We start from the raw sequence: 27,874 nt of genomic DNA, 5'->3' as shown, positions 1-27,874 counted from the left end.
TTGTTTCTGTATTCTGTAAGAGTAAAAGCTGACTTATTTGCCAGGAACTTTTGATATGCTTTCTTCTTTTCCTTCACTGCCTCTTTAACTTCCTTTGTCCACCAGGGAGTTCTGATTTTTTTATCCTTGCACACAACCTCACCACATGCCTCTCTGGCAGAATCAATCAATGTGTTCTTCAGAGTTTGCCACTGAATCTCCAAGGTTTGATTCCTGTTCTCAAACTCTTTCATTTTCTTTTCAATAATCTTTCTGTATTTTAGTCTACAGTCCACATCTGAGAGCTGCTCAACTTTTATTCGCTTTAAAACTTTCTTACATGTTATTCTTTTCAATATGAAATTCAATTTTATCCTGCTCAAGACTAAATAGTGATCACTTCCAATTTCAAATCCTTTGTACACTCTGGTGTCCTGCACCAGGGAGAAAACATCACTATCAACAATAACATAGTCAGTCAATGAGACTTTTCTTATACCTTGCCTCTTCTCTCCATGTGAATTTGTGCACATTTTTATGTTGGAACATGGTGTTAGTAATAACCAGTCCATGTCCTGAGCAGAAATCCAACAGATATTTGCCATTATTATTAGCTTTGCTCTTTTCTCCAAATTTTCCCAAAATATTTTTGTATGTTTCACAATCATTTCCTACTCTGCTATTTAGATCCCCAACAAGGACCAACTTTTCCTTTTTCATTGTGTCAGTTGCTTTTTCTAAAGCCTCAAAAAATTCCTCCACTTCTACCTTAGTAGAACCTTCTGTGGGACCATAGGCACAAATAAGTCTCATTGTCCAGTTCCCCATTCTCATATTTGCCCACATTACTCTATTTGAGACTGACTGCCATTCAAGAAGATTAGCCTCGTATTTTGTGTTGAATACTATGGCTACTCCTTCTTTTCCTTGATTGTCATTGCCTGAATATAACATTTTGTATTTATTGCTCAGAAAGATCTCACCAGTTTTGGTCTTTTTTGTTTCAGTCACCCCTATTATGTCAATCTGGTACTTATCTAATTCCTCAGCTAGCTCCATTTCTTTGCCATTCAGGCTTCTTACGTTGATAGTACCGATCTTTAACTCTGGTGATGTTGAGTTGGGGTTTGTTTTCAGATTTGTTCCAGTAGCTGACTTTTTGCTGTTCGCCCTGGTTCCCTGGCGAAAACAACGGGGGCCTTGTTTAACCGGCGACGCCCCAGCTGGCATGAAATTTTGTCATGTTGTACCATCATTTTTTATTTTGGTTTAACCAATAAGAATACAATTTGGTCGGCTAAATCCCAAATTGCCAGCCCATCCTCGTTCATTCAGTATCAAAGTAGATACCCAAAGTAGATACTCACCACCACGAGAAGGTGAGGATTGGACATTAGGTCAGAAGCCCTGGTCGGTTCTCCGCATTCCTTTAAAGGCTATGTGGTGGTCTCCTCTCAGTTATACAGCTTTGACCCTTAAGGGCTGTAGGTTGAAATTGTTGGGAAACATCACGAGGAAGGCTGTTCCTGAGGAAGAGAAGCAGGTTCAATGAGTTTGCAGTTGTACTGTAAAGGGATGTTAAGAGCAGTTGCTCTTGTTTAAACAAGCCTAACGGCAAGTGGAGGAATGACATTTGCCACTTCACTGGAGCAGTGACTATGGACATATCTGTAGAAGAGAGACAGAAATGAAACGTTACATCTGTGAGATAGAGGTTGAAGTAAGCCTGTTGGGGAAGGATCATCTATAAGTTGGATGGCTCTTCTGGATAGCATCAATAATTTTTGAGGTTTTAGGTGTACCACAAATGTGTAATATTCTAAGGATGGGCAGATTTGGGATTTATATAGTAGCTGGATGGTATAAAATAGCTTCTTGAGCAGAAAAGAATGCCTAGTTTTTTAGAAGATAAGGAAGCTACTGATGTGATGTGTTTGTGACGAGAGAGGTTGGAGGTAAATGTTGGTCCAAAGGGGGGGGGGGGAAGAGAGAGAGTTCATCCTGTCTAGTGATATGAGGATGAGGCAAAGGGAGCTCAGATCCCTTCTGCAAGAGAAAATGCAGGACTGTATTTTGGCAATGAAGGTTATCCTTGTCCACTGAATGATGATACAAAGATCAGTGTTGACGGCACTGGTTGCAAATGATCTTGATGTAAGGGATGTCTGGAAACTACATGGTTTGTCAAAGGAGTAGGATCAGCAGAGGGTGCTATCATCAGCAAAGCTATGGATAGGATTTGTAGTGACTGAGAGTAGATCATTTACAAGAGAAAGAGGATAGGTGAGAAAATTGAACTCCTGCATTTGTGGCAGAGCTCGAAGAGAGGGTACCATTCACCATGACATGAAGTGAATGACCAGAGAGAAACCAAATCCCTTACTATAGTTTTACAGTTTGTTTTCTTTCTTAATCAAACTAATCATACCATTTTTTTTTTCAATATCGATATCATAGCTTATTATTATACAGCCTATTTACATATACACAATTTTTTTATTTTAATATCAGTATCTTCATTATTGTTATACACTTTACTGACTGTTCTGTTACATAATCTGCATTCTTTGATTATAAGGATTACGTGTAGATGAGTGAGGCGATTTAATCCCACCTACTTTGAAGCTTGGGTTAGCTTTCATGAAGTTCTGAGTATCTTTTCTTTCACCATGTTTATAAATTGGCATAATTATTGCAGTTTTTAGTTGTTGTGGAATAATGCCAGTGGGATTAGTGGGATTTAGCTTTCACTAGTTATGTTGTTGTTGTTACTGTTTATGTATGTGATGTAGGCATTGGATGCTGGCAATTTGTGATGTGTATATTAGTGTTAATGGTATATTAATTTTCTTGGTATATTTTCCAGAGTTCATGTTCTAATGTTCTGCAGTTATCTATGTGTTTTAAGTTTCTTGGTAGGTTGTCGAGTTGCATGGGTATCTGATGTGATCTCACAAAAGAATCGTATTAGTTGTTGAAGGGTGTAGAGATTGTTGAAGGGTGCATGATTACAATAGAATCTCATTAAACATACGTAACGTGTTACAGAAGTAAAAAAATAATAATAATAATAAAATAAATAACTAATAATTATTTTACACAATTTTGTATGACAATTTCCCATACTTTAGGAATAATAAGAATGTCGTTGCGGTTTAAATTTGGTGTGTGAAGTAGGGGTTCAGAACTTTCTTTATATAAACGTTCATGTTTATATAAAGATCTATGTAAAAGTTGAGACTTTTCCCAATCGATCCTATGGCTTGGATTTTCAATTCCGTGTTGAGAGATTTCTGTGGTTTAAAAAGACAAATGTGGTCTTGATATTTCGAGATGCATTTCTGAAGAGACCTACCTGTCTGTCCAAAGTAAGACAATTTGCATGAGCATGGAATCTCATAAACGCCAGGCAACATCAAAGGTGAGAGTTTGTCCTTAGGAGAAGGTAACAAGTTGTAAATTTGGTTGATAGGTTTGTAAGTAGTGGCAAAATTGTATTTCTTCATAATTTTAGAAAGATGTTTGGAGATGCCTTTGACGTAAGGTATGGGAATCCTATGGACTTCTTCTTGTCTGGTTTGATGCATCAAACCAAATTTTTTTTTTTTACTTCTGTAACACGTTACGCACGTTTAATGAGATTCTATTGTAATTATGTGCCCTAACTGTATGTTATTCCAATTATTGTTTAAACTACTGTACTGATGATGTCCTAAGATACTTAGGATGAAATATTTACAAGTAAATAATTTTCACTGTGGTTAATATGTGTGTTTCTTTTAATTTTAATTATTCTCGTATAATGTTACAGGATCATTTATTTTAAGTAGGCCATTCCAGTCTGTATTTTTACCAGGTTATCGACAATGCTCTTTAATATGATTGAGTTTTGTCGACTTTTGTGGTAGTGAGAGGGGGAGGGGATAGGTAACGTAATAAAACGAAGTTGAAACAAAGCGGTGATCGACAATTTTGAAGTTAATTACTGATGATGTATATGTATGGATGGGAGTCCGAATGTTGATATGATCAATGCATGATTGTGTTAGTGTATTGTTGAGTATTTCTTCTCTTGTTGGGGAGTTAATGGTAAGGTTTATGTTGTATTGAATTAGTATATCAAGGTACATGTTAGTGGTTGAAGAAGCATGGTCAAGAGTATTTATGTTAATATCTCCTATTAGGATGAACCTATGTGTTGTGCAGGGTTCGATGCCACTTAGCCATGTTTCTAACTCATGAAGAAAGCTGAATGGATCATCTGGGGGTCTGTATATTGTGTACTTGAAACTATGTTTGTGGCTATTTACGTTTTCCAAAATTAGTGTATCCACATGTTCGAAATGAGTTTGTTTTTCAGTCACATTGTATTTTTCTTTGATAAATGCCATGATACCACCTCCTCTTTTGTTTGGTCTAAATAAGTTGTAGGTTTGGTAATTAGTAATGTTGTATGTGTAAATTTCTGTGTAGTTTATTGCAACTTCGGTTCGTATTAGCGCATCTATGTTTGTCACGGTGTAGTTGAACAGTGTTATCAATATAAGCCAGTGTTTTTTTATACTTCTTATGTTTGTGTGTATGATAGTGAAGTTAGTATTGGTAGAAATGTTGTCTGATCATTTCTTCAAAGAGTCAAAGACTTTGAAGTTTATATTATCTAACTGGATATGCTGCCTATGTTTGAGATCTCCATTATATAGTTTTTAAGTGATTTCTAATCTTGTTCTTAAGGTTGTAAAGAGTTAGTGTTTTATATTGGTAGGCTGTGTAGGTTGGATTCTCTTGTAATTATATAAACTAGAGTGTTTTCATTCTTTCTTATAAATATCTGTGAATCTTTAGTCCACAGGAACTTGTAGTTTTTCTCTGTTTTTGTCTTCCTTGCTTAGTATAAAAGATTTTAGAAGTATGGAGTCCAGTGCTCAGTTATATAGATTGGTGTTGGGAGTTTCTTGTGTTAGGATTGATGATGTAGGCTTTGTTTTCTTGCTTGCTGCAAGAATGGAGTCTCTCAGACTTCTGCTGGTAAAACGAGAAATGATTGATGGTGGTCTCTCTTTGTTTTTTTGTGAGCCTCGGTTAATAGAAGCGATGTCTGTGGTTGCGACTTGAATGCCAATTTTGCTGCCGATCAGTTGGATTATGTTGCTTAAGTCTTCTGTGTTTTCTTTTGTTATTCCCCCCTCAATTTGAAGTTATTTTTTTCTTTCTTTTTGTAGCATGTGCTCCATTTGACACTTGAGTGTGCTTACCTCTTTCCGCAGTTCTTCATTTTCGCGTTTGAGTGTTTCTATCGCTACCGTTAATTTTTTCTATTTCTCACACGGTTCCTAACATTTCTTCAGAGGTCACATTATTGAACTGTATGTAACTTTCATACTCCTCAAATTTTTTGATGATTTGTTCCATGTGTGTATTTAGCAAGTCTTTAACCATGAGTTTAAATTCAAAGTTATCTGTAATTTTAGGATCAGAAATCGGCTTACCTTGACGTGCATCGTTGCTTTTCTTTAGTGTCTGTTCTTTGTTCTTCATTTTCTCACGGCATTGTAGACAGCGCAATTTGGTCTGTTTCGCGGCTCCTTTTGCTTTCCACGTGCTTTCTGAGATCCCTGAACATTGAAAGTGTTGTCTTTTGCCACATCCAGAACAATGTGGCCCATCCCCTTCGTCGCTTAATGGCTTACTGCACTTGTTACAGCTCATTTTGCTTGACCTTCGCTGTCTCGGTGACCTTTAAATTTTCTTCCCGTTAGCGACTGTAGTGCAACTTTTAAAATGGCGATGTCTTTTGCTGGTTGGTGACAGCAGTTCACTCTATGACTTTCTACACTGAAAATTTGAATACTACTTAGCCGAATTTGGTGATTTAAACATCCCTGTCTTCAGCACGACTAGTAGAAGTAAATAGCAGCACTTTCAAATTAAAAACATGAGTTAAAAGCCATTTTAAACCTATAAAAATGAGAGCAGCGAACGTACATGCATCCATCTGCCTATACAGCACCCTCTTGACCATTCCTACAGGTCATGTTAATTTTCCCTCTTTATTTAATCCATGTTTTCATGCAACCAGCCAGATTCATTTAGTTTCTGTGACTATTCAGTCTTCCACAAACAACTTCTCGAAGAAACCGATACCAAATCCATTCAATTAATCGATCCTGCAAGTGCAAATCCTTTAAACCATCAAAACCGTCCCATATATCAACATACTATACATCATATTTTCTACATAGTCTACTTAATGAATTATTCGCATTTGTAGCTCTCTACCTCAACTTAATCCTGCCATATCAAGTAATAGACTTACAGTCTTGAATATGTTGCTTTTTTTTTCCTTCCTCATCCAACAAAGCATTCATATCATTAAAAAGACTTTTTACTTGGTTAGAAAGTAAATTACACTTGCCTTTAATCATTTACTCAAGTGTAAGCAAACATTGTGTGAAGATACTTCACAAGAAGAATCTTCATGACTAGGCTACTTGTGAACAGAGGCCGTCGACTTCACATCAACTGCCTCAGTAATACAAAGCACACACTTCCTTTTGGACATGCATATTGTTATGTATGATGGGAAGAATGGTCACTACCCAGATCAGTTTCAACCTTTATTAAGGACTCATCAGTGGGAGCCAGACCCAGGTTACCAAGGATAAATAAATGAATGCAGAAGTCATATATTTTCCATGTCCAAGTAGAAAAAAAAAACGTTTAGTACCTCATTATTAAAATACTCTGCATCAGAGATAGTCTTAGTATATTAGTATTCAGAGTATATTAATAATATTTTTCCATATATAAGTAATATTTTTGTTACTTGTATAAGGAAAATAGATGTTTTTGTTGTTACAGCTCATTGTGCTTAACCTTCACTGTCTCGGTGACCTTTAAACTTTCTTCCCGTTAGCAAATATAGTGCAACTCTTGCCCTACATCCATTATGATCCATCGAGTCGTTTCCAACTCCTGGCGACTCCACGAACATACACTCTTCATTCTGATCTGTCCCTGACCATGTCTTTCAGAACCTCCAAGCACACTCCAGTTGCTTCTCTAACTCCATCCACCCATCTAATTCTTGGTCTTCCTCCTCTCCTGCTTCCATCAACTTTAGCAAGCATCATCATCTTCTCCAGACTGTCATTTGCTTGCATATATGTCGGAAGTATGATAATTTTTGCTTGATGATCATAGCTTCAAGGGAGCAATCTGGTTTTATTCTGTCTCTCACTGATTCATTGGTTTGCTTTGCAGTCCATGGTATTCTTAGTAAGTGTCTCCAAACCCATAATTCAAATGCATCTATCTTCCTTCTTTCACTCTTTCTCAGGGTCCAACTTTCACATCCATACAGCACCACAGGGAATACCATCGCTTTCACGATTCTGATTTTTGTTGTTGTGAGGCTAATATCTTTAAAGATCTTGCTTAAATTTGTCATTGCTTTTTTTCTGAGTAATAATCTTCTTCTAACTTCTTCGGTACAATAACCATCTTTATCAATTCAGGATCCTAGGAATACAAAATTGTTAACTGCTTCCATTTTCTTCCCATCTACTTCAAAATCATTAAGTATACATGTTGCCATAACTTTTGTATTTTTGAGGTTAAGTTTAAGTCCATATTTAGCATTTTCTTCTTTAACTTTCATAATAAGTTCCTTCAAATCTTCTTTGCATTCTGCTAGCAAGGTGGTATCATCTGCATACCTCAAATTATTAATATTTTTTCCACCAATTTTAATTCCAACTGAAGACTCCTCTGGCCCTGCCATTCTTAAAATGTATTCGCTGTACAAGTTAAACAAGTATGGAGATGAAATACATCCTTGTCGCATCCCTTTACCTATTGTGAAATACTCAGCTTCTCCAAGATCTGTTCGGACAGTAGCTTCTTGTTCATAATAAAGATTCCTCAGAAGGATAATGAAATGCTTTGGGACTCCCATTGTTCTTAACACATTCCACAGTTTCAAAAGTCTTGCTATAGTCAAGGAAACAAAGGTAGACATTCTTGTGATATTCCTGTGCGCTTTCTATTATCCATCTTACATTGGCGATTTGATCTCTTGTTCCTCTGCCTTTTCAAAATCCTGCCTGTTCATCTGGCATTTCTCTCTTCATGAATGGTTCCAGTCTTTTCTGAATGATCTTAAGTAAGACTTTACTTGCATGAGAAATCAATGCAATAGTTCTGCAATTTTCGTACTCTCTTGCGTTGCCTTTCTTCAATAAAAGTATATAAACTGATTTTTTCCATTCCTCAGGCGATGTAGTTGTGATCCAAATTTGCTGACAAAGAGCTGTTAAAATTTTAACTGCCTCTTCTCCCAGGGCTTTGAGCAGCTCAATGGGTATTCCATCTCCTCCTGGTGCTTTCTTACTGGACATCTGTTGCAGTGCCCACCTCACTTCACTCTCCACTGGTACTGGTTCCGGTGTATAATTCTGCTCTTCAAATTTCTTAGTGATTTTGGAGTCCTTTCTGTAAAGGTCTTCTGTATACTCTTTCGATCTTTCTTTGATGTCTGCATCTTCTGTAAGATATCCTTTGTGTTTACTTTTCAATATTGTCACCTTGGCACTAATGAATGGTTCCAGTAGGAAAATAGATACTTCTGCATTAATTCAACTTTGGTATCCTTCTGGTTGTGGCTCTCAGACTTCAATGAGAACTCAGTAAAGGTTGAAACCTGTCTGGGTAGTGATCATTCTCATAATGCATAGCATTATACATTAATATTTCATATGGATTTGCATTATGGGATACTACTGAAGCGATTGATTTGAAGTCAACACCCCCTATATACAAATAGCTTAGTTGTGCTTATGTCTGGGTAAAGGATTAAATAAGAATATAATTTCTTGACAAGTAGAATTTGCCTGTGTGGGAAGGAGGAGACAGATCTGTAGTGAAAACCAAGGAAACATAAGGTTGATTCCTGGGTAATCAAACAATATAAGAGTAAACTGTTTTTATGTCGTTTTTCTTTCCTTTTTCTTTCCTACAGTCAATCTGAATTCTAGAATACTGGCTGTTCAAATACGAGGGTGGTCTAAAAAGTTCTCGGCCTAACAATGAAAAAACTAATTCATAATTTCAAAATCATTTTTATTATTCAACATATTCTTTCTTAAGACTAATACATTTATTCCAGTGATGCTCCGGCATCATTATCCCATCCCTCTAGTGGTTCTCAGTAAGATCTGCAAAATACCCCTCTACAGCTGCAATCACCTCTTGATTCGAAGAAAAATGCTGACCAGCAAGTAGGAATTTGAGTTTTGGGAAGAGATAGAAGTCAGAGAGAGAGAGAGAGAGAGCCAAATCTGGAGAAATAGGGTGAATGTTCCAACAACAATTCATAGTGCAGATCCCTTAATTTTCCCATTGCCAAAACACCTTTGTGGGTAGGTGCATTGTCCTGATGAAAGATGATTTTTTTCTTCTGCAAACCAGGTCTTTTCTCACAATTTTTTTCGTTTAGTCTGGTTAAAAGATCAGAATAATATTCCCTGGTTATTGCTTTACCCTTTTCAAGATAATTAATAAACAAAATGCCTTTAGCGTTCCTCAAACCCCGATGCCATGACCTTTCCTGCTGATGGAACCGACTTTGTCTTCTTTGGCACTGAACAACCGGCTTCTCTCCACTGTTCTGACTGCTGTTTGGATTCTGGTGTGTAATGGTGAATCCAAATCTCATCCATAGTAATAAATTGATGCACAAAATCAGTTTTATTCTTGTATAAACACTCCAAGCACTGTTCAAAGATTTTCATGCGAGTGCGTTTTTGATCTGCTGTGAGCAAGTGCAGTATCCATCTTGTGCAAAGCTTTTTCATTTGCATTTCTTCATGCAAAATATATCCTACACGTTCTTTTGAAATGCCTCGGCAATTTCACGCATTTTGACTTGCCAGTCATCCAATACCATATCATGCACTTGATCAATGATTTCTGGTGTGGTTACACTTTTTGGACGTCCTTCATGTGAATCATCTTCCGGGCTGGTATGGCCACGTTTAAACTCGGTAGCACATTTCTTAATTTTTGAAAACAAAGGAGAAGAGTGTCCATAAACTTTTATGAACTTCAAATAAATTTCTTTTGGTGTTAAACCTTCTTTTACAAAGAATTTTATAACCACATGATACTCAATTTTATCCATTTTCAAGGGATACAGATAACACTTTTGCTTCATACAGCTGTATAAGACAAACTACTTGATAGAATGACTTGCAATTTCACATGGATGCTTATGACAGATGTACCAACTTAGAAAAAAAAAATCTTGTCGATAGTGTTGCCATCTATGGTCGAGGCCGAGAACTTTTCAGACCACCCTTGTATCTCAGCAAAATGTTCAGGTCAGGAATATGTGGCCAAATAGAGAACTGTTTTTCATTCCCTAATCACAGAAGTTATGCAGTATCAATACAGCTGGCAAAAATTAATATATAAAGAGATTTAACTATATATAAAAACACACTGATGTTCATTGCTGTGTGTAAATGAACTAATATAAACTTTGCATACCATAGTAAACTTCCATTCCCTATTACAGGAAATTAACTAACTTTTAAATAAATTAAAAAAGAAATTTACTCTGCATCCTGAAGGAAATTGTTCTTCTTTCTCACAGCGAAGAAACTCAGGCCAACCATGATCTATTTCAACTATTCTGCAAACTCCTCTTGTAACTCGACACATTTCTTGTGTTGGAAGAAAAATTTTATCATCCTCACATCGAGGAAGATACACTCCACACAATAAAGGCTGAATTACAGCCCAGCACCTAGGAACACTCTGTAAGGCTTTCCAAAGAGCAAGCTGATTCTAAAATAAGAAAAAAATAAATAAAATAAAAATAAATATTTGAACCAGTAACCGTTTTTATTTAACAAATCAAAATATCCTAATTATCATCATCATCAGAGACCTCCACAGAGTCAGAATCATCATTGGCGATCCTCACTCTCTCACATAAAATGATAATCAAACCATGCCTTAAAATCATCACAATCCACTCCCTAACCACTCTTCCTGTGCAAATAAACCTACTTCTCAATGCTCTGCACATAGCCACTTTATATAGCCTCAAGGGATGGTCCTTTGGTTTACCCCAGTCTCCTTGCATTTTAAGAAAAATCTCTTCTGCATTAATCTGGTTATTTGAGAAGTGAACGAAAAAACATCTTTCACTATGTATTATATATTCTTTCAATATTTGAGAATGTAAATCCTTATACAGGTCTACCCCAGTTAGTACTCAGGATACATTCCTAGAACACAGTGTTAAATGGGCAAATGTAACATCATATTTTGTTAGATAGGTGAAAATACAAATATGGTAGAATGATAATAAACTTTTATTGAGTGATATTTATGAGTCATTAATTATACTGTATTGTATAAAAGGAACCACACTATTAGTTTTCTGTGAAATTCAAAAGACTTGCAATTTTCTGAGATTACTTCCCAATCTGCTGTCTGTATTAATGAGGTGGAGTTAGTAATTGCAAAAGGTGCAATGACATGCCCATTCTTGGGAATTACTGAGCAAGAGCACCATGCAGAAATAGTGTTAAGCATGGTATTAGTGTTTCTAGCATTACAAAACCAGACTACACTACACTCAGATTTGGTCAGCTGATTTTCAGGGTGCTGGATAAAATATATAAAGAATTCAGAGATGGGTAACTACAATAATACCAAGTCTATGATATGTTATATTATAATAAAGGATTATTCAAAGATCAAAGCTGCATGTCTAGGATGAGACCTTCCTTAGATTATAAAGCAAGTAGAAAGCCTACTGGGAATTCTGACAAAATGGCCAATCCTCGTCTCCCTGCAGTGCACCTCATTATTAGGTAATCTGGATGCAGAACAAATGAGGAGAGACTGGCAATTTGAGACTTAGCCAATTAATTCAACCAATACTGGCTGAAATAATACATATGACAATATAACATTACCAGATATCGTACTAATGGACACTGCCCAATTATAAAAGGTCTCTCTCTCTCTCTCTCATTTTTGTTAAGGAACTATGATTAACTCAAACTCAACAAACTAGCAACAATGTATCAATGGGAAAGCATTTATGATAAAAGTAAAGGCCAGAAGAGGAATTAAGAGAAATTAGCAAAGATTAGCAAACTAGGTGTTTAAAGCAAAACTGACAAAAGAAAAGACACAGAGAAAGAACAAGATATGGGCTTATACAGTAAGAATGCCTTACAGACAGAAAAGTTCATATTGATCAGATCACAGAGAAATAATAAACCAATATGGGGGAAAAAACCATTCACAGAGAAGTAGTAATGAAATATTGTGGAGGGTTATCATAATATATAGTATACCTCTTGAAAGTATACTAAAAACAAAAAACTTGAAAGTATACTATACACTAAAAATAACCAAACCATGTAATGTTTTTTCTTTTTAATGACTTCCAAATCAAAAGACCTATAATACGGAATAGTGACATGTGGGAAGTGATTAAGGAGAAAGAAGTAATAAATTGATGTTTTTTAACAAATTATACTCAATGAGGAAAAAAAAAAAAAACAGTATAAAGGAGACTCTAAGAATTCTAAGAAATAGAGGTTAATGGAAAGCAAAGAAAGATGATGAGAAGTTAATTTGGTATATTCGGAGTTTTACAGTGTATGGGGATTGGTCAGCAGCTGCTCTAGTTCTTACATGATTAGAAGAAAGTGAAAGAATGGTAATTGCCAGTTTAGCAGAGCAGTGTCTATAATGGCTTTGATAGAAAAAGCATACTGCAGAAACAAAGTGCTTACAAGAAAATGACTGAAGGGGGGGGGAGTCTGTGTGAGACAGAGAGGGGGGGGGTCAGCTATCAAGCAAATCCCTCATTCTGTATATCATCAAGGAGGTTCTGGGTGCATCATCCCAAATGTCAGAACAATATTCCAAGGTTGGTTGGATCTGAGACAGTGTTATGAGTTGAGCAGAAGAGAAATAATCCATATTTACGAATTTAGGAACACAAAACACGTTTAAATGATTATTTTACTTATTATTAATAAAATAACAATTGATGTTTCGACCCCTGTATTGAGGTCATCATCAGAAAAATACATGTGTATATGAAAAACAAGCTACATGCTCTTGCACTCTATAAAGGTAAATTGAATCTACGCTGTTAACCAGCCAGGACGTATATATACGTCCAAGTTAGCATGGATGCGAAGTGCATATTAAAATTGTAATAACATTGATATTACATTGAAATATGTGATGGATATGAAGCGTAGAGGAGTGATGTATTTTATCCATATTGGTGGCGACGTAGTTAATTTTAGCCTTACCTCTAGTGGAAAAAAAAAAAAAAAAAAAAAAAAAAAAAAAACCTTGCTAAAGTCTTCCCGTACTAAGCTTTTCTTCAGGACTTGTACAGTTCAGGTTGCTATACTAAGATTGTCTTCTGAACTTTTACAGTTCAGGTTGCTATAAGATTTTCTTCTGAACTTTTACAGTTCAAATTGCTATTGAATGTTAAAAAAAAAAAAAACCTTCAAGTCTTCTTGTATTGAGATTTTTCTTTGGCTTGTTCTGATTACAAATGGTCCTCCACATTCTTGGAATGGTGAGACAATTATTTCTGTTCAGGTTAGGATTGTGTTTGAGCATTTCACATGCTTCTTTAAATTTCCTCTCGAACTAGGTTTTGGTGCGGTGTAGGGACTTGGTACCACAGAATTGACTGGAAAGGTACCAAGTCTCTACACCGTACCAAAACTTGGTTCAAGAGGAAATTTAAAGAAGCATGTGAAATGCTCAAACACAGTCCTAACCTGAACAAAAATGATGGTCTAGTCGTTCCAAGAATGTGGAGGACCCATTTGCAACCATTATAGCAACCAGAACAAGCCAAAGAAAAATCTCAATATAAGAAAACTTGAAGTTGGGATGTGAGTTCAATGTTGCAAAATATTAAGTTTTAAAATTTGGAAAACAAAAATGGGATGCAGAATTTATGCTTGGTGAAGATATATTGTCGAGGTGGAGGAAATACTGTCAGAGATCTGGGGGTTATAGTGGATAAGGATCTGAAATTTAGGGGACACATAGCCACAATTGTGAAGACAACACAAAGGCTTTTGGGAATGATGCAGAGGATGCTGACTTGTAGAAGTAGGGAGATTCTTGTTCCATTGTATAAGGAACAAGAAGTCTTACATAAGGCTACACATGGACTATTGTGCCCAGATTTGATCACCTGGTTTTCAGAAGGATGGAGATATGTTGGAGAGGGTCCAGAGGCAACTGACTAAGGTAGTTTCTAACCTCTGGAATGTCGAGTATGAGGAAAGTTTGAAAAGATTCAACTTGCAGAGTCTGGTAGACAGGAGGAGGAGGAGGGAAGATATGATAGAGGCCTACAAGTTATTAAGGGATTGTTATAGGATCAATGCTGGAGAAGTTGTACAGAAAATAGTGGAAGATGAGGTGAGAACCAGAGGTCATCCCTGGAAGCTACATAAGGGGGGGGGGTGAGCATGGGAGTGAGAAGCAGTTTTTTTTTTTTTTTTTCATGTAGAGTTGTGAATGATTGGAATGCCTGAGAGTGTGGTGTCTGCAGAGAATTTGAGTGTGTTTAAAGGCACAGTATGATGAGCTGTGTGTTTGATAAAAGGACCTCCTAGATGAGTCTTTGACTCCATTGGGTCTTGGGTAATAATAATAATAAGTTTTTTTGTTTAAAATTCAATAACAACCTGAACTGTACAAGTCCTGAAGAAAATTTTAGTAAGGGTTCTTTAGCAGTTTATTGGGTTTAATTAACAGCGTAGATTCAATTTACCTTTGTAGAGTGCAAGAACATGTAGCTTGTTTTCATATACACATGTATTTTTCTGATGATGACCTCAATACAGGGGTCGAAACGTCAATTGTTATTTTATTAATAATAAGTAAAATAATCATTTCAACACGTGTGTTTTGTGTCCCTAAATTCGTAAATATGAATGCTGATCACCGTGTAACCTTAAAAGAAAGAGAAGAGAAGTAATGTTATTGATTAAAAATAATTTTCTTTTGGAGGGTGAGGAGGCAACTGACGTAATGTTTGTGTTAATGGGTAAGCTGGATGTGACAGTCAGTCTAAAAAAAAAAAAAAAGATGTCTTGAAAGGATATTAGAACATTATCAAAAGTAAGTGGGATGAAGTAGGATCTTTCTTGTGGGTAATAAGACAGGCTTGAATTTTAATAGCATTGAAATTTACTAAGTTGTCAACAAATTTGAGAATGGTATGGAGATCAGTATTTAAATAATTGGTTGTGGAAGGCCTTGAGTGTCAATCATTTGTGTACTGCAGGATTTCTCAAATGAGGAAGAGGAATGAAGAGTACTATCATCAGCAAAACTATGAATAGAATTTGAAGTCAGAGAAAGGAGGTCACTGATTGTAGTGATGGAAGCCACAACCATGGCATGCAATTGAGTACAACTGGAGAAATACCACCTGGACATAAGCCTTATTAGTATCAAGATTAATGAGAATTTTCCTGATATCCTTCTGGCAAAAGATCAGAGAGAGAGAGAGAGAGAAGTAACAATGGCAGTTTGTGGTAGTGCAGGTGATTTGCCTTGTCATGTAAACAGAAGTTGGAGGAAAATACTGATGCCAAGTAGTCTGGTTTATCCTTAGATGAGAGAGAAGTTACACCCAACAGACTTAGCAAGGGACCAGAATGCTCAACTGCAAATTGAGCAGAAAACAAGCTTATTGAATTTCATCCTTATGAAGTCTGATTTGGGCCTGTTTGATACCTTTTCTACATTTGTTTCGGTTGTAGTGTAAGCAAAATGAGAAAATAGAGTGTCTGATTTGAGCCACTGAGCATATGCTTCATTTTTATCATGGACTTTTAAGTGGTGATGCATATCATCAATTCTTGCAATTGCCAATACAATTACCAATCTTGTATTGGCAATTCTTGTTGGCAAAACTCTTCATTTTCACTTCTTACAACAACTCTTTCATATCTTCTCTCATTGCATATTTTTTCCCTTTCAAATCACTTGTTACTGCCATAACAATCGTCTCTTTCACTTCTCCCGTCTGTAAAATAACAGCTTCACTAACTTCTTTGATCTTCAGACCTGGAGAAACATGCTTTCATCACTTTCTCATTAAGTATACTTCTTGTCATCGAATCTCCATACAATACTTTATTTCCAGTTTCTCGAACTTTTAAATTTTTCCCATTCACTTTTTCTTTTATTCTGACACCTGCTGTACCATGCGACAATCATTTCTCCAGTCACTCATTCCCATTTTGTTCTCTGAAGGAGACCATGTAAGCATGCTATTTCATTCCTTAGTTCATTATAAAGAGAAAAAGAGAGAGAATTTAATTTAAATATATATATATATATATATATATATATATATATATGTGCACAGTCAACAAATGGTGTATATATACACACACCATTTGTTGACTATGTAAAAGCATTTAACCACATTATAGGAGAAAAACTTTGGCAAATTATGGAGTTAAAAGCATATCCTAAAAGCCAGATACAGACACTATTCGAGCCTATACCAAGGAAGATAAATCATTTTAAATTTTTACTCTGAGAATTCTAAAGAAATAACTATAAATCAAGGATTAAAACAAGGTTGTTTCTTATGTCCATCTCTAATATATACAGAAATAAGTAAATAATGGGAAAAAAAGAGAAATTTGTTAATCATAAAATTTCTTTTAATACAGTTCTTTTTGCAGATGATCAAGCAATAATAACATAAAGTGACTAAACTCCAAAAATCCGTTTTCAAATTACAACTACATTATGCATAAATCTAAAGTAACAGCTTTTATGCAGAAATTCCAATTAGAACAAATAACCATTGACATTTGTGTGAGTAAGTGAGACAATTCAACTGTTTTAGGAACAGAACAAAAAATAAATAAGTAAATAACAGATTTCAAAACATGTTTAAAAAAAATAAGAATTAGTAGGTAAAATAAGAAAAGAAATACAAATAAAATTTCATAAATTGCCATACATAATGTAATTTATGGATTAGAAACATTGCCTATAAACAAAAAAGATCTTTTTTGCAGAAAAGAAATTTCTAAGCTTAGTGAAAGGTTGTACAAGATTAGATTATATCAGAAATATTTATTTTTTTTTTGGGGGGGGGGGTTGAATATATACACTGTAAATGATAAAACAGGTGAATACAAAGAAAGGTGGAAAGACCATGCAGAATGAATAAAAATTATCAAGTCTTACACTATTCTCATAGAGGAAAGCAAAACCATGAAAGACTGCAGAGACAATGAAAATATCAATTTTGATGACAGAACAGACACAATGCCTATCCATAGAAAACAAAGATTACATGATAAGTTGGCATACATACATGTGATGATGGTAGCGAGGGGGGAAACATAAGCAGTAGGCTATGTAAACTATAAATGACCATCTCTAAATGATACTAAACTGTGTGTATGGGGGAGAAGGGGTGAAACAATTTCTTAGAAAAAGAAAGGAAAGTGGTGTGCTGCAGGATTCTGGTGTTCCATTCTTGACTGCTGTGTTTGATTAATTTTTTAATGTATATCATACTTGACAGGAAATGATATCCTTTTTTTATCCTTTGCCCAAGCATAAGCAAACAAAGTTTGTGCATGCTTAAGCTTGGGTAATAGATAAAAACAAGAATACAATTTCTTGTCAAGTATAGCATACTTTGTAAACAAGTGGATAAACTTTGATTTGTTAATAATATTTCATGGTGGGCTGACAGGATGGTCAACGATTTGTTGATGATGAAAATCTAAGATAAGTTATAAGGAGTGATGCTCTTCTAGCCCCTTCAGAAAGATTTAAATGGTTTGAATGATCTGAAGAGTTGAAGACTTCTAGCTTGGATAGATAAGTAGAGTAACAGTTTATTGTTAAAAGATGTATGGAATACAGGTGTAGAAGCATGCTTTAGACAGTGGATGAGATTTGGGATCAGTGGCCTAGGCAGATCATTACATCTGCATATCTAACGAATGGGAGATAATTAAAACCTGGATACTCTGTTATAACTACAGTTTTTCTGCCTTCATTACTGCAGTGCAAGGTTAACTAACCAATACATCATACTATTCCAACATATATTCACGCAGTCAGTCCTGCTCAAACTTACTTGAGCTTCCACTTGAGATGATGAATCTTTCGCTAAATCGACACTAGTATGAGAATACGGTAACACTACACCAAGGCAAGTATTATTTTCAATCGGCTCACATTTTGCGTATTTGCGGCAACGATTTTCCGGCTTACGAAATTCCATTGTGACATTCTGTTCAACTGTTTGGTTACTCTGCCCTCTTACTAATCCCGTCAATGCATACACAACGATTAAAATAGCTCTCGATACCATCACGTTTTATATTCATTCATTAATAACATAGATTTCATTCAAATTAAAGGATGCTACATCCTCTCGTTTCTGCTAAAATTTAATTTTGGGGCGAGTATCCTCTTACTAATCCTACCAATGGATGCAAAATGATTCATGATAGTATCAGTACTGTTTATATTCATTTAATATGAAGAATTCAGATTTCAAAGCGAAAATTATTTTCAATTCCGCTTAGAACTTAATTTCCTACAGCAAAGTAACGCTTCGAGCAGACTTTAAGTCGAAAGCTGCATTCTTTCGCGCAAAAAAAATCCCATATTTTTAATTTGCTCTTGACAACATCGTGTCTGCTCTGACGTCAACACACTCAAATACTGTATAAGCTCTCTCTTTGTACTGCATTTTACACTAGGAAACAGAAATCATCACAAAGTACTCAGCTGATCTACTAAATCGATGCATTCCATAAAATGGTGGTTAGTAAAATAATAAAACCAATATTAAAGTACAAACGAAAAAGAAATATGACACATGGGAACGAATGTTGCGCGGCTTTAACTTCTACTACTGAGCGGAATGTGACAGTGACGTCACATGCTTGGATAAAGAACATACAAAGTATTAGTATAAAATAAATAAATAAAGCTCTTAGTTAAAAAGTAAAAAATTAAATAACTTAGACATTTAGAGGTAAATGCAAGTAGAAAGCATATTAATTCTACATATTTACAAGGGCAGAAGCGGGCTCTTCTTCGATTTGTTATTAATCTTTTTCATTTTTTGGATGGGATACCATACTCAAAATTCCGAAATGCAATTATTTCAGTTTGACTTAAAATTTAACTTAGAAGTCATTGGAAAATATCATACTAAATATAGGCTGATCATACGTACCGTTTTGAACAGGACAGTACCGTTTTTTTCGAATTTCCCTGCCGTCCCGTCGTTTTAATAAAACTGTTCATTTTGTTCCGTTTTTAATAAAAACTATAAATATACGTGGGCTGTTCAATAAGTAATAAAACTAATTTTACTGTGGCGAAACCACTCATCACAATATTAATTTCTGTGGAATAAAGAAATGTTGCTGTCTGTATTAACAAAAGCGGTTGATAGACGGCGTATACGGGCTGATGTGCCAGAGTGTCAAGTGACTAAACGCAAGCTTGTTTCGGCGCACCTGCGAGGCGCGACCAGTCTTCGAAATGGAAGCGTCCTTGGAACAGCGTTATGCGATTAAATTTTGTATGCGTTTGCAAAAATCGGCATCGGACACTTTTAACATGATACGCGAAGCTTTCCACGATGAAGCAATGTCGAGGGCAAGTGTTTTTCGCTGGAATAAAACTTTTAAGGAAGGAAGGCAAAATGTGGAAGATCTTGAACGTGAGGGAAGACCTTCAACGTCCATCACAGAGACAATGATCAACACATCAGCGATTATCATCATGCACGTCAAAAGGAAGCGTCCATTGCTGAAGAATGGCTTCTTACTGCACCACGATAATGCAAGGCCACATATTGCTGGTTGTATAGTGGACGTTTTGCAGAAGAACAACACAGATATCCTACCACACCCTCCATGCTGTCCTGACCGTGCGATTTCTGGCTGTTTCCTCAGCTCAAGAAACCACTAAGAGGCCGCCATTTCGAAAGCAACAAAGCATGTGTAAAAGCTGAGGAGGCAGTTTTGAAAGAACTCTCAAAAAACGGACTTTCACATGTGTTTAAGAAGTGGACGCAACGTTGGGACAAATGCATCTCGTCTCACGGTAGTTACTTCGAAAAAGACCATGTAAATGATGACGATTAAAGGTAATCTGTTTTCTGTATAAATATAGTCTTATTGCTTATTGAACAACCTACGTACTTTAATATTGGTCAATCATAAATTATTATTCATAACCTATAATCGTACATCAATATCATGGATACCATTAATTTGTATAACCATGGAGTCTCATTGTTCGATACGAAATATCGATATCTGCAGTAATATATTCAGAGAAAATAATAAAAATGCATGTCGGCGACACTTGCACGTCTCAGATACGGCGTCTGTTTTGCTGTAGCGTTTGTTTTTGTTTCACCTGTATGCTGACTGGGGGCTTTGTTATTCATTGCCGATGGTTTAAATTTCATATTATTTTGAAAGTTTTAAGTCTTATTTTATAAATTTTTAACTCTATTCTTGCAAAATCAAAGAGGCGAAACTGCAGTTTTAATGATGATCTCCAGAAAGAATTCAAATTTATTAAACTGGACAAGATGTGGAGCGATGGAACAAAAGTGGTATGCCAACATTGTATTGTCCATTTTTTCCGTCTCTCATGGAGGCAGAAGCAATATCGTCCATCATCTACGTAGCCAGAAACATACCGATGCTGAAAAGACTCTGGATTTAGTTTGTTTATGGTGAGACGTGATGGTGATAGTGAAAGCAATGAAATTGCAGTGAGTGAAGCTCTTGTTGAATATCATACTGTGCATCATGACCAGAGTTTTCACGCAAATGACTGCTTATCGACATTGATAAATAAAATTTAGAACCAAAATTTTCATCAGCACGTAACAAATTACAAGTAATAATTACCAATGTTTTATCACCTTACATATTGTGTGAAATAATAAAGAATTTGAATAAAACAAAAAGCATTACAGTCAGTTTAGATGCATCAAACATAAAAGACATCAAACTTTTTCCAATCGTTGTGCAGTACTTTTTGCCAAATTGTGGTGTTCAAGACATAATTATAGATTTTATTTCCTTACCTGAAATACAGTCCCACTCTACGTCTACCTAAATTTTTGTATGGGTTCTGTCACTAAAGAATAATGGTAAGCTCAATATGTTTATGTAATAAAACTTTTTATATAGTCTTACTTTTTCATGAATATAGAATATTAAATAAGTCCCATCCCCAGTTTTGTCTAAAGGAAATATGATCAGCCTAACTAAATAAGACATCAAATTACACATTATTACAACGAACTTAGGCGAATCGAAGGGGAGAATCGAAGTTAGGTCTTTTCGATTGGAAAAGACCTATGTTTGATTCTCGTCATGAAGAGAGGAAACTTTATATCGGAATTTTTCAATTGAAGGTGAGTTAGCCAATCTCATTCGGAGGTAGCAGAGTTTTCCTCCTGGAAACCTCAGGTTTTTCATCTCGCATACAGACAAATCGGTCTTCACAGCATACAATTTACAGTCAAAAAATGCTAGTGATGGCTGTGGAAAGTAGATGATGATGGTGTAGTTGATGGTGGTAGTGGTTCGGTGTGGTTGGTGGATTAAGTGGCGGAAATGAAGAGTTGTTGTGTAAGTTCCCCCCCCCCTCCCCCGATGAGTCTTTGGACTCCAAGGAGGTGTCATAAAATAAATAATAATAACAATAACACTTTATGAATATCAACAAAATAAAACCGTACAACCAGACAAAATCGACCACAAAACTTACATGCTTTCAAAATTAATATACAGAGTTAGAGAAAGGGATCACGCAGTGGTTTCGATTATCACTTTGTCATATTCTCCTCTTCAGATCCTTATGAAAATCACTGACAGCAACGTACTAGACATCATTCACGGCAAAGGGTGGTGAGGAGGTTATTAGCTGCCATCATTGTTCAAAAAGTTAGTCAGGACTAAATGGCCTTGCCTGCTCTCTGTAGAAAATAAAAAAACTTCAGTCAGTTATTTATAAAATCAAACAAAAAAAGAAAATTGCTAGCACATTTTTATTTTAGAGCAAGATTAAGCAACGGCCATTTTAGCCCTATTTAAATGAGTATTTAGGCTTAGGTGCTGGTTTACTTTTATGTTGCACTGTAATGGAATAACTTGCAGCACAAAGAAAAATAATTAAACAACAGGTTTAATCTATATCAGTATTTCATCTCAATCACAGAGACATATAAGGAATACAATGTTAAAATTATAATAGCACACACCAGAAATCATAAATGGAAGAAATTAGAATAAATAAAGACTAAAGTTCTACGAGGAAGTGTCCACTATGGATGCTGTTGGCTTATCTTTAATTCTTAGCCCTCCCTCATAGGACTTCAGTCTTTATTTATTCTAATTTCTTCTTCTCATTGTTTCTTGTGTGTGTTATTACAATTTTGATATTTTATTCCTGATGATGTCTCTGTGACTGAGAGAAAATATATATAAAAAACAGCTAATGCCATTTATTTTCGCATAGGGAGTAGACGAGGTCGTTTTAACCTTGTGTAACTTTTGGAGACTGAAGGCAATTCAATCTCTATCGGAAGTCAATCAAGATATCTGACCCAAGACTGTCATTATACATAGTTCAATTGGACTATGTAATTATACATAGTCCAATGAAGAGAGGTGACTGACAAGTGCTGCCATCTCGGATCCCTTATCCTAACATTATGTGTACTGCCTGAAAATAGCGTGGGTTCTACGGTTGATTATCTTGAGTTTACGGGACGAAAAACCCAAGTTTCCTGGAAAAGTAACTGATATAAACCAGTCGAAGAAAGGTTTAGTAAAAGTTCCGCTGGTCGGCGACAAGAAGCGAACTTACGAAGGTAAGTCTTCTGGCTATTTAGCCCTAGGGATGTCTCACGCCATTTCCACTGAGCTACACAGGCTCCTTGGAAATCGATAAATCTTCTTGTTTAATTATTTCTCTTTGTTCTGTAAGTTATTCCAGTAAAGTAGAACATGAAAAGCTCTCTGACTTTTGAAGACTGAGTGGGCAGTTCAATATCCATTGGTAACCAATCAGATATAGCTGGACAAAGACTATCACTAATTTAAGCGACGACCGATGAAGAGACTGCCAAACAAATGCTGCCATCGCATATTCTCTAATCCTAACAGGATATGTTGTCTGAAATAATTTAAGTTCTACTGTCGATTATTTTTTTAGTTTATTGGATAAAACTCAAGTTTCTAAAAAAAGCTGCTTGTCCTTGTCAGAGATCGACTAACTCGGGAACCAGATGAAGAAAGGCTTAGAAAGAGTTCCTCTAGTCGGCAACTAGACATGAAATTAAAACTATCATTGGGCTACCTGGTGCGGAGAATGCAATCATCATTTTTTTCACTGAGCTACACAGACCATTTATTTATTATTATTATTATTATTGACACCTCCAAGGAGTCCGAAGACTCATCGCGGGAGGACACCTACAACTGTCTCAACCACTACACCGAACCCTTACTATAAATCATCTCCATCAACGCTATCTAATGCCCACCATCACCACCACTAGTATTTTTTGTCTGTAAATTGCGTGTTTCTGAAGGGCCGATTAATATAAGATAAAAAATTCCGCTGACGCAATTCATTCCCATAGGAGTGGGGAAAGCATTTTTAGCCTCATCTAACATTTGGAGCTTGAGGGGCAGTCAAACTCTATCGATAGCCAATCTGATATGACTTGTCGAAGATTATGACTAATTTTAAATGGTATCTGGTGAAGAGAAAGTAGACAAATGTCGACAGTTCATAGTCCCTAAACATAACATAATATGCAGTATTATTGTCCGAAATAGTGCGTGGTATAGGTTGATATTCTTAAGTTTATAGAAAAACCCAAGTTTTAGGAAGAAAAAAGTCACTTATTTGGGTGTTGATCAACTAACTCGACAACTGGTAGAAAGGAAGTTTAGAAAAAGCTCCTTTAGTTAGCGATTAGAATAGGCCTTAGGGAAGCCTACTGCTATGGACGCTAATGCCACGTTCGCAGGGCTATAAAGGCATTTATTTAGATACTTATAAAATATAAATACCCTATGCAGCCATGTGGAAATGACGTTTTCATCCATAGCACTAGGTTGCCTGAAGAAAGACCATTCTAATCGCTGACCAGAAAAATATTTTCTAAGTGCTCTCCAACCAGATCCTGAGTTAATTGATCTATGGTGTAGCCAAGAAGAGTATTTTTATCTGAATTTCAGGTTATTTATTACAAATAGTTGAAAAAATCGAACGTAGGGACTCTTGTGGCAAGGTATATACTTGTCTATGCAAATTCAAGAAAAAATATTTAAAATTCTTTTATAAAGGGATATTTTATTGGTTATACAAGTTTGCTGCTTATTTGTATCCTCCAAAGTTAAAACTCCAAAGAATTGCTTTATTGGGAGTATGATGGCCTTGCATAACACTCACACTCTTTTAGACAATAACATATGCCGTTAGAGTGAAGGTTAGCAGCAGAAGATAGTAGCAATTTCGTGCTGCTTTCTCCCACAAAGGCAATTAAAATTACAGTAGTCTTGGACTAGCTACTAGCTAAGAGTAGAATACGGCTTCCACAAATCTCTAAAAACTTTGTTATGTCTAAATGGATTTGACGAATCCCTTTGGAAAATAAGAGGCTTTAAAGGAATTTAAAATAAATAATAATAATACAATAAAAGAAATTAGAGGTTTCAAAATTAAAACTGCAGTTTTAGCATGGAGCATCATTAAATAAAAATTAATTTCAACTTTTCATTTGAAAATTCCAAATAAGCATTTGAACTCATGATAGCTACACTAGACAGTTGGCTATAAAAAAAAAAAAAAACATTGGTCCAATTCCGTTATTTTTATCCCAACAGTTTTTAAAAGTTCTTGAAATTGAAGAAATCTGCATTTTTGTTGCATTGTTCGGCAAAGTTGGTATAGCCACTCTCATCATGCAATATGCTGTTTAGTTGTTTCAAGTTAAAATATGACAGGTTGAAAGTTTTCGCATGTCACGGGTATTAATCGAAAAATAGAATAAGAGATTTTATTCTACTCGTTTCACATGCATACTAGTAACTTAGATGTCTAGACAATGAAACAAAGCATTGCTATAGTTTCTAAAGAAAAAAATGCACGGCAGTTTGAAATGCTAATAAAATTTTGTTATATTTTTACCGGTTGTAATGTTCTTTTCAACCACCGATTATGCACACATATAAACTGGATTTAACTGGTCGGAGGTCTGTTTATTGTAAAGTAATAACCTACCAGAGCATACAACTGTCGTCATCTAGTGTCCCGAATCCTAACTCTGAATAGCATTGTCTGAAATAGTTAGGATTCTATGGGCTATTTTATAAACTCTGGAAAATGAACGCAAAGAATTCTATTGTAGAATTGCTGTCAAAGCATTCTATAATTTTGAATTATTGTCTCATTTTTTTCAATAGCTCAATACTTCTCAGTGAAAATTTTACACACACCATGAAATGAACTCTTTTACTAGAATTTCTCTTTGTATTAATTTAGGAAAATGTGACAAAGCATAAGGAGCTGTTAGAGTTTCTTCATTATGATCACTAGAATGATGAGGAACAGAAAACGAAGTCTTTAATTTTTCTTATTTGTTATTTTTAACTTTCTGCACTTTTTTCTTTTTAGAAAAAATGTTTCTGTTAGCAAATGATTCGTCCACGAAAGAACATGACTTGTTAACTTATTCCAGAAAAATCACTGGATAAAACACTTTGTGTAATATATTTCTACCTCTAATTCTGCATTTTTATTTAACTTTTAAAAATATTGAGTAGAGACATCTTTAACTGCTAGAAGTTCATTTTCCTCTTGACTTTTAGTGCATCTTCCCTAGGCCCTCTCCTGTTCCCTGCCAAGTGTCCGTTAGTAATCATCCGCCTCTCGTGGGAAATTTCGACTGCCGGTCTACACTTGGTGGAAAGTAGGAACAAGGCAGGTCCTGAACCACGCAAAACTCCCAGCATGATTACTGTTATTGATTTTGAGAAATATGTTTTGTAAAACAACTGAATTACAAGATTCAGTTGCTTATAGAATACAAATAAATAATTTTCCTACTGAATTCGTATGGTGATATAGGCAGGCATTTAGAATGCTGACTATACCTGACCTAAGTTCCACTAATGTTTAGCTGTTGTAACACTTGACTGGTTTTCATCAGTTAATTAAGGATATCCAGAGTAAAGTTGTTTACTCGAGATACTTCTTTAATAAAGAACACCTACTGGGAACTCCATTATAACATGCATACATCTTGAGTAAATATACAACTTCCAGGAACACAGTTAACAACTACCTCAGAAGTAATAGAGATAGCAAAGAACATTTTGAATCCTGTCCCATTCCGCATCCACAGGTTGTTTACCCAGTCACAGCACTCATATTCAGACTTGCTAATATTGCAATATGGTCTTCTACTTCAACAATTCTTAAAGCTTTGCACATTAGAAGTTCACTATTTATATAAATTTTGTTTATATCCTAATATTGCTTTGATTAAAAGAAAGACTTCTTACTTTTATTCTACTAGTCGTTGATAGAGAAATTTGTTATAAGACTTTCTTCAACTGGTTCCCAAGTTTCTCAATCTCTGCCACACAGGAAATTTTTTTGGCTTATTTGTTGGTTTTGTTTTTCACGAAACTGAGTTATTTAACCCAACAACTAAGAAAATCATCCTTAAAGCTCAAGTTAATTTAGACGATAAAATATAGTGTTTTCTTAGATTTGTGTTACTTAGATTTAATTGTGTATTTTTGATATTTAATTGTAGTATTTTACTATAATTATTTTTCTACAGCATTTTATAACATAATTGCAGAAATATTATTAGTTCTCCTACTTTTAGGAATGCCGCCAAAGACAGGTCACAACAAGGAAGTGTCGAAAGCTTAAGTTGTTACTACTGACGAGAGATTTATACTGATGAACAAAAGTACTGCTGCTGTGATTTTATTTTTTTAAAGCATATGATGGTACAACGGACGTGTACCCCTTTTACGGGAAAGTACGGCACTATATCAATCCCCCCTATTTTTATCCGGGCTCATGACCGGCATAGCTGATGAATCCGGCCAGTGGCTGCATCTTAAGTATTCCTGACGATAATCCATGTGTTCTGTGGGAAGAAAAATCCAAGTTACCGGGTGGGAAAAAAACTCTACTTCTCTATCAGACCGGCTAACTCTCCTTTCGTCGATAGAGACCAGACAAAGATTTTTCACACCACGGGCAGGAATGAAAACCAGGCCTTCCGGAACAAAGTGCTTCGTCTATACCGACTGAGCTAAGGAAGATGGCTGCATTGATGATGATGATAATAATAATCTATCTGAGGATAAACTGATATCAGAAATATTGCGATTAAAAGAATTTATTAGAAAATCGACCAAAGAATTGGAAAAGGTGGCAAAATGATTGACTAAACTTAGAAAGGATAAAAAATAACGATCAGAACAAGAATAAGGACAGGCAGAAAAGTACTAAATTGAACTTGGTAATCACAGTAGTGAAAAATATCCTATGTCAGTTAAATTCTAGAAATAAACGATGATATAGTATGGTGGCGCAATCATAAACTTTGCTCTTGCCGAGGGAGTCACCACATCTAGTTTCGGGGCGAAAATTAAAAATATGAAAAACGTACTGACAGTACTGAGTTAAGGAGGGTGATGATAGCAAATGATTTCATACGCTGTATAGAAAAGATGCATGCGAA

At 35.5% G+C, this 27,874-nt stretch overlaps 1 protein-coding gene across 2 annotated transcripts in view; it reads right to left on the bottom strand.

The window, feature by feature from the left end:
* Positions 1-18,942, bottom strand: part of smo (smoothened, frizzled class receptor) — a 153,399-nt gene extending 134,457 nt beyond the window's left edge. Inside the window, exons 1-2 of one of the 2 annotated variants that reach the window (XM_090411074.1) lie at positions 18,182-18,942; positions 10,597-10,827 (exon numbers count right to left, since the gene is read on the bottom strand). In XM_090411074.1, the coding sequence (XP_090267200.1) occupies positions 10,597-10,827; positions 18,182-18,418 (468 nt within the window). In that variant the 5' untranslated portion in view covers positions 18,419-18,942. Of the gene's footprint in view, positions 1-5,468; positions 5,566-10,596; positions 10,828-18,181 lie in introns of those variants that run through there. The other variant, XM_090411075.1, reaches the window with a different exon arrangement.
* Between the last annotated feature and the right edge of the window lie 8,932 nt (positions 18,943-27,874).

Source organism: Typopeltis vanoorti, chromosome 21 (assembly GCF_054136105.1).
Source record: "Typopeltis vanoorti isolate ZY-2024b chromosome 21, IOZ_Tvanoo_1.0, whole genome shotgun sequence".
NCBI classification, from domain to species: domain Eukaryota; kingdom Metazoa; phylum Arthropoda; class Arachnida; order Uropygi; family Thelyphonidae; genus Typopeltis; species Typopeltis vanoorti.
This window is presented reverse-complemented; position numbering and strand designations above follow the sequence as displayed.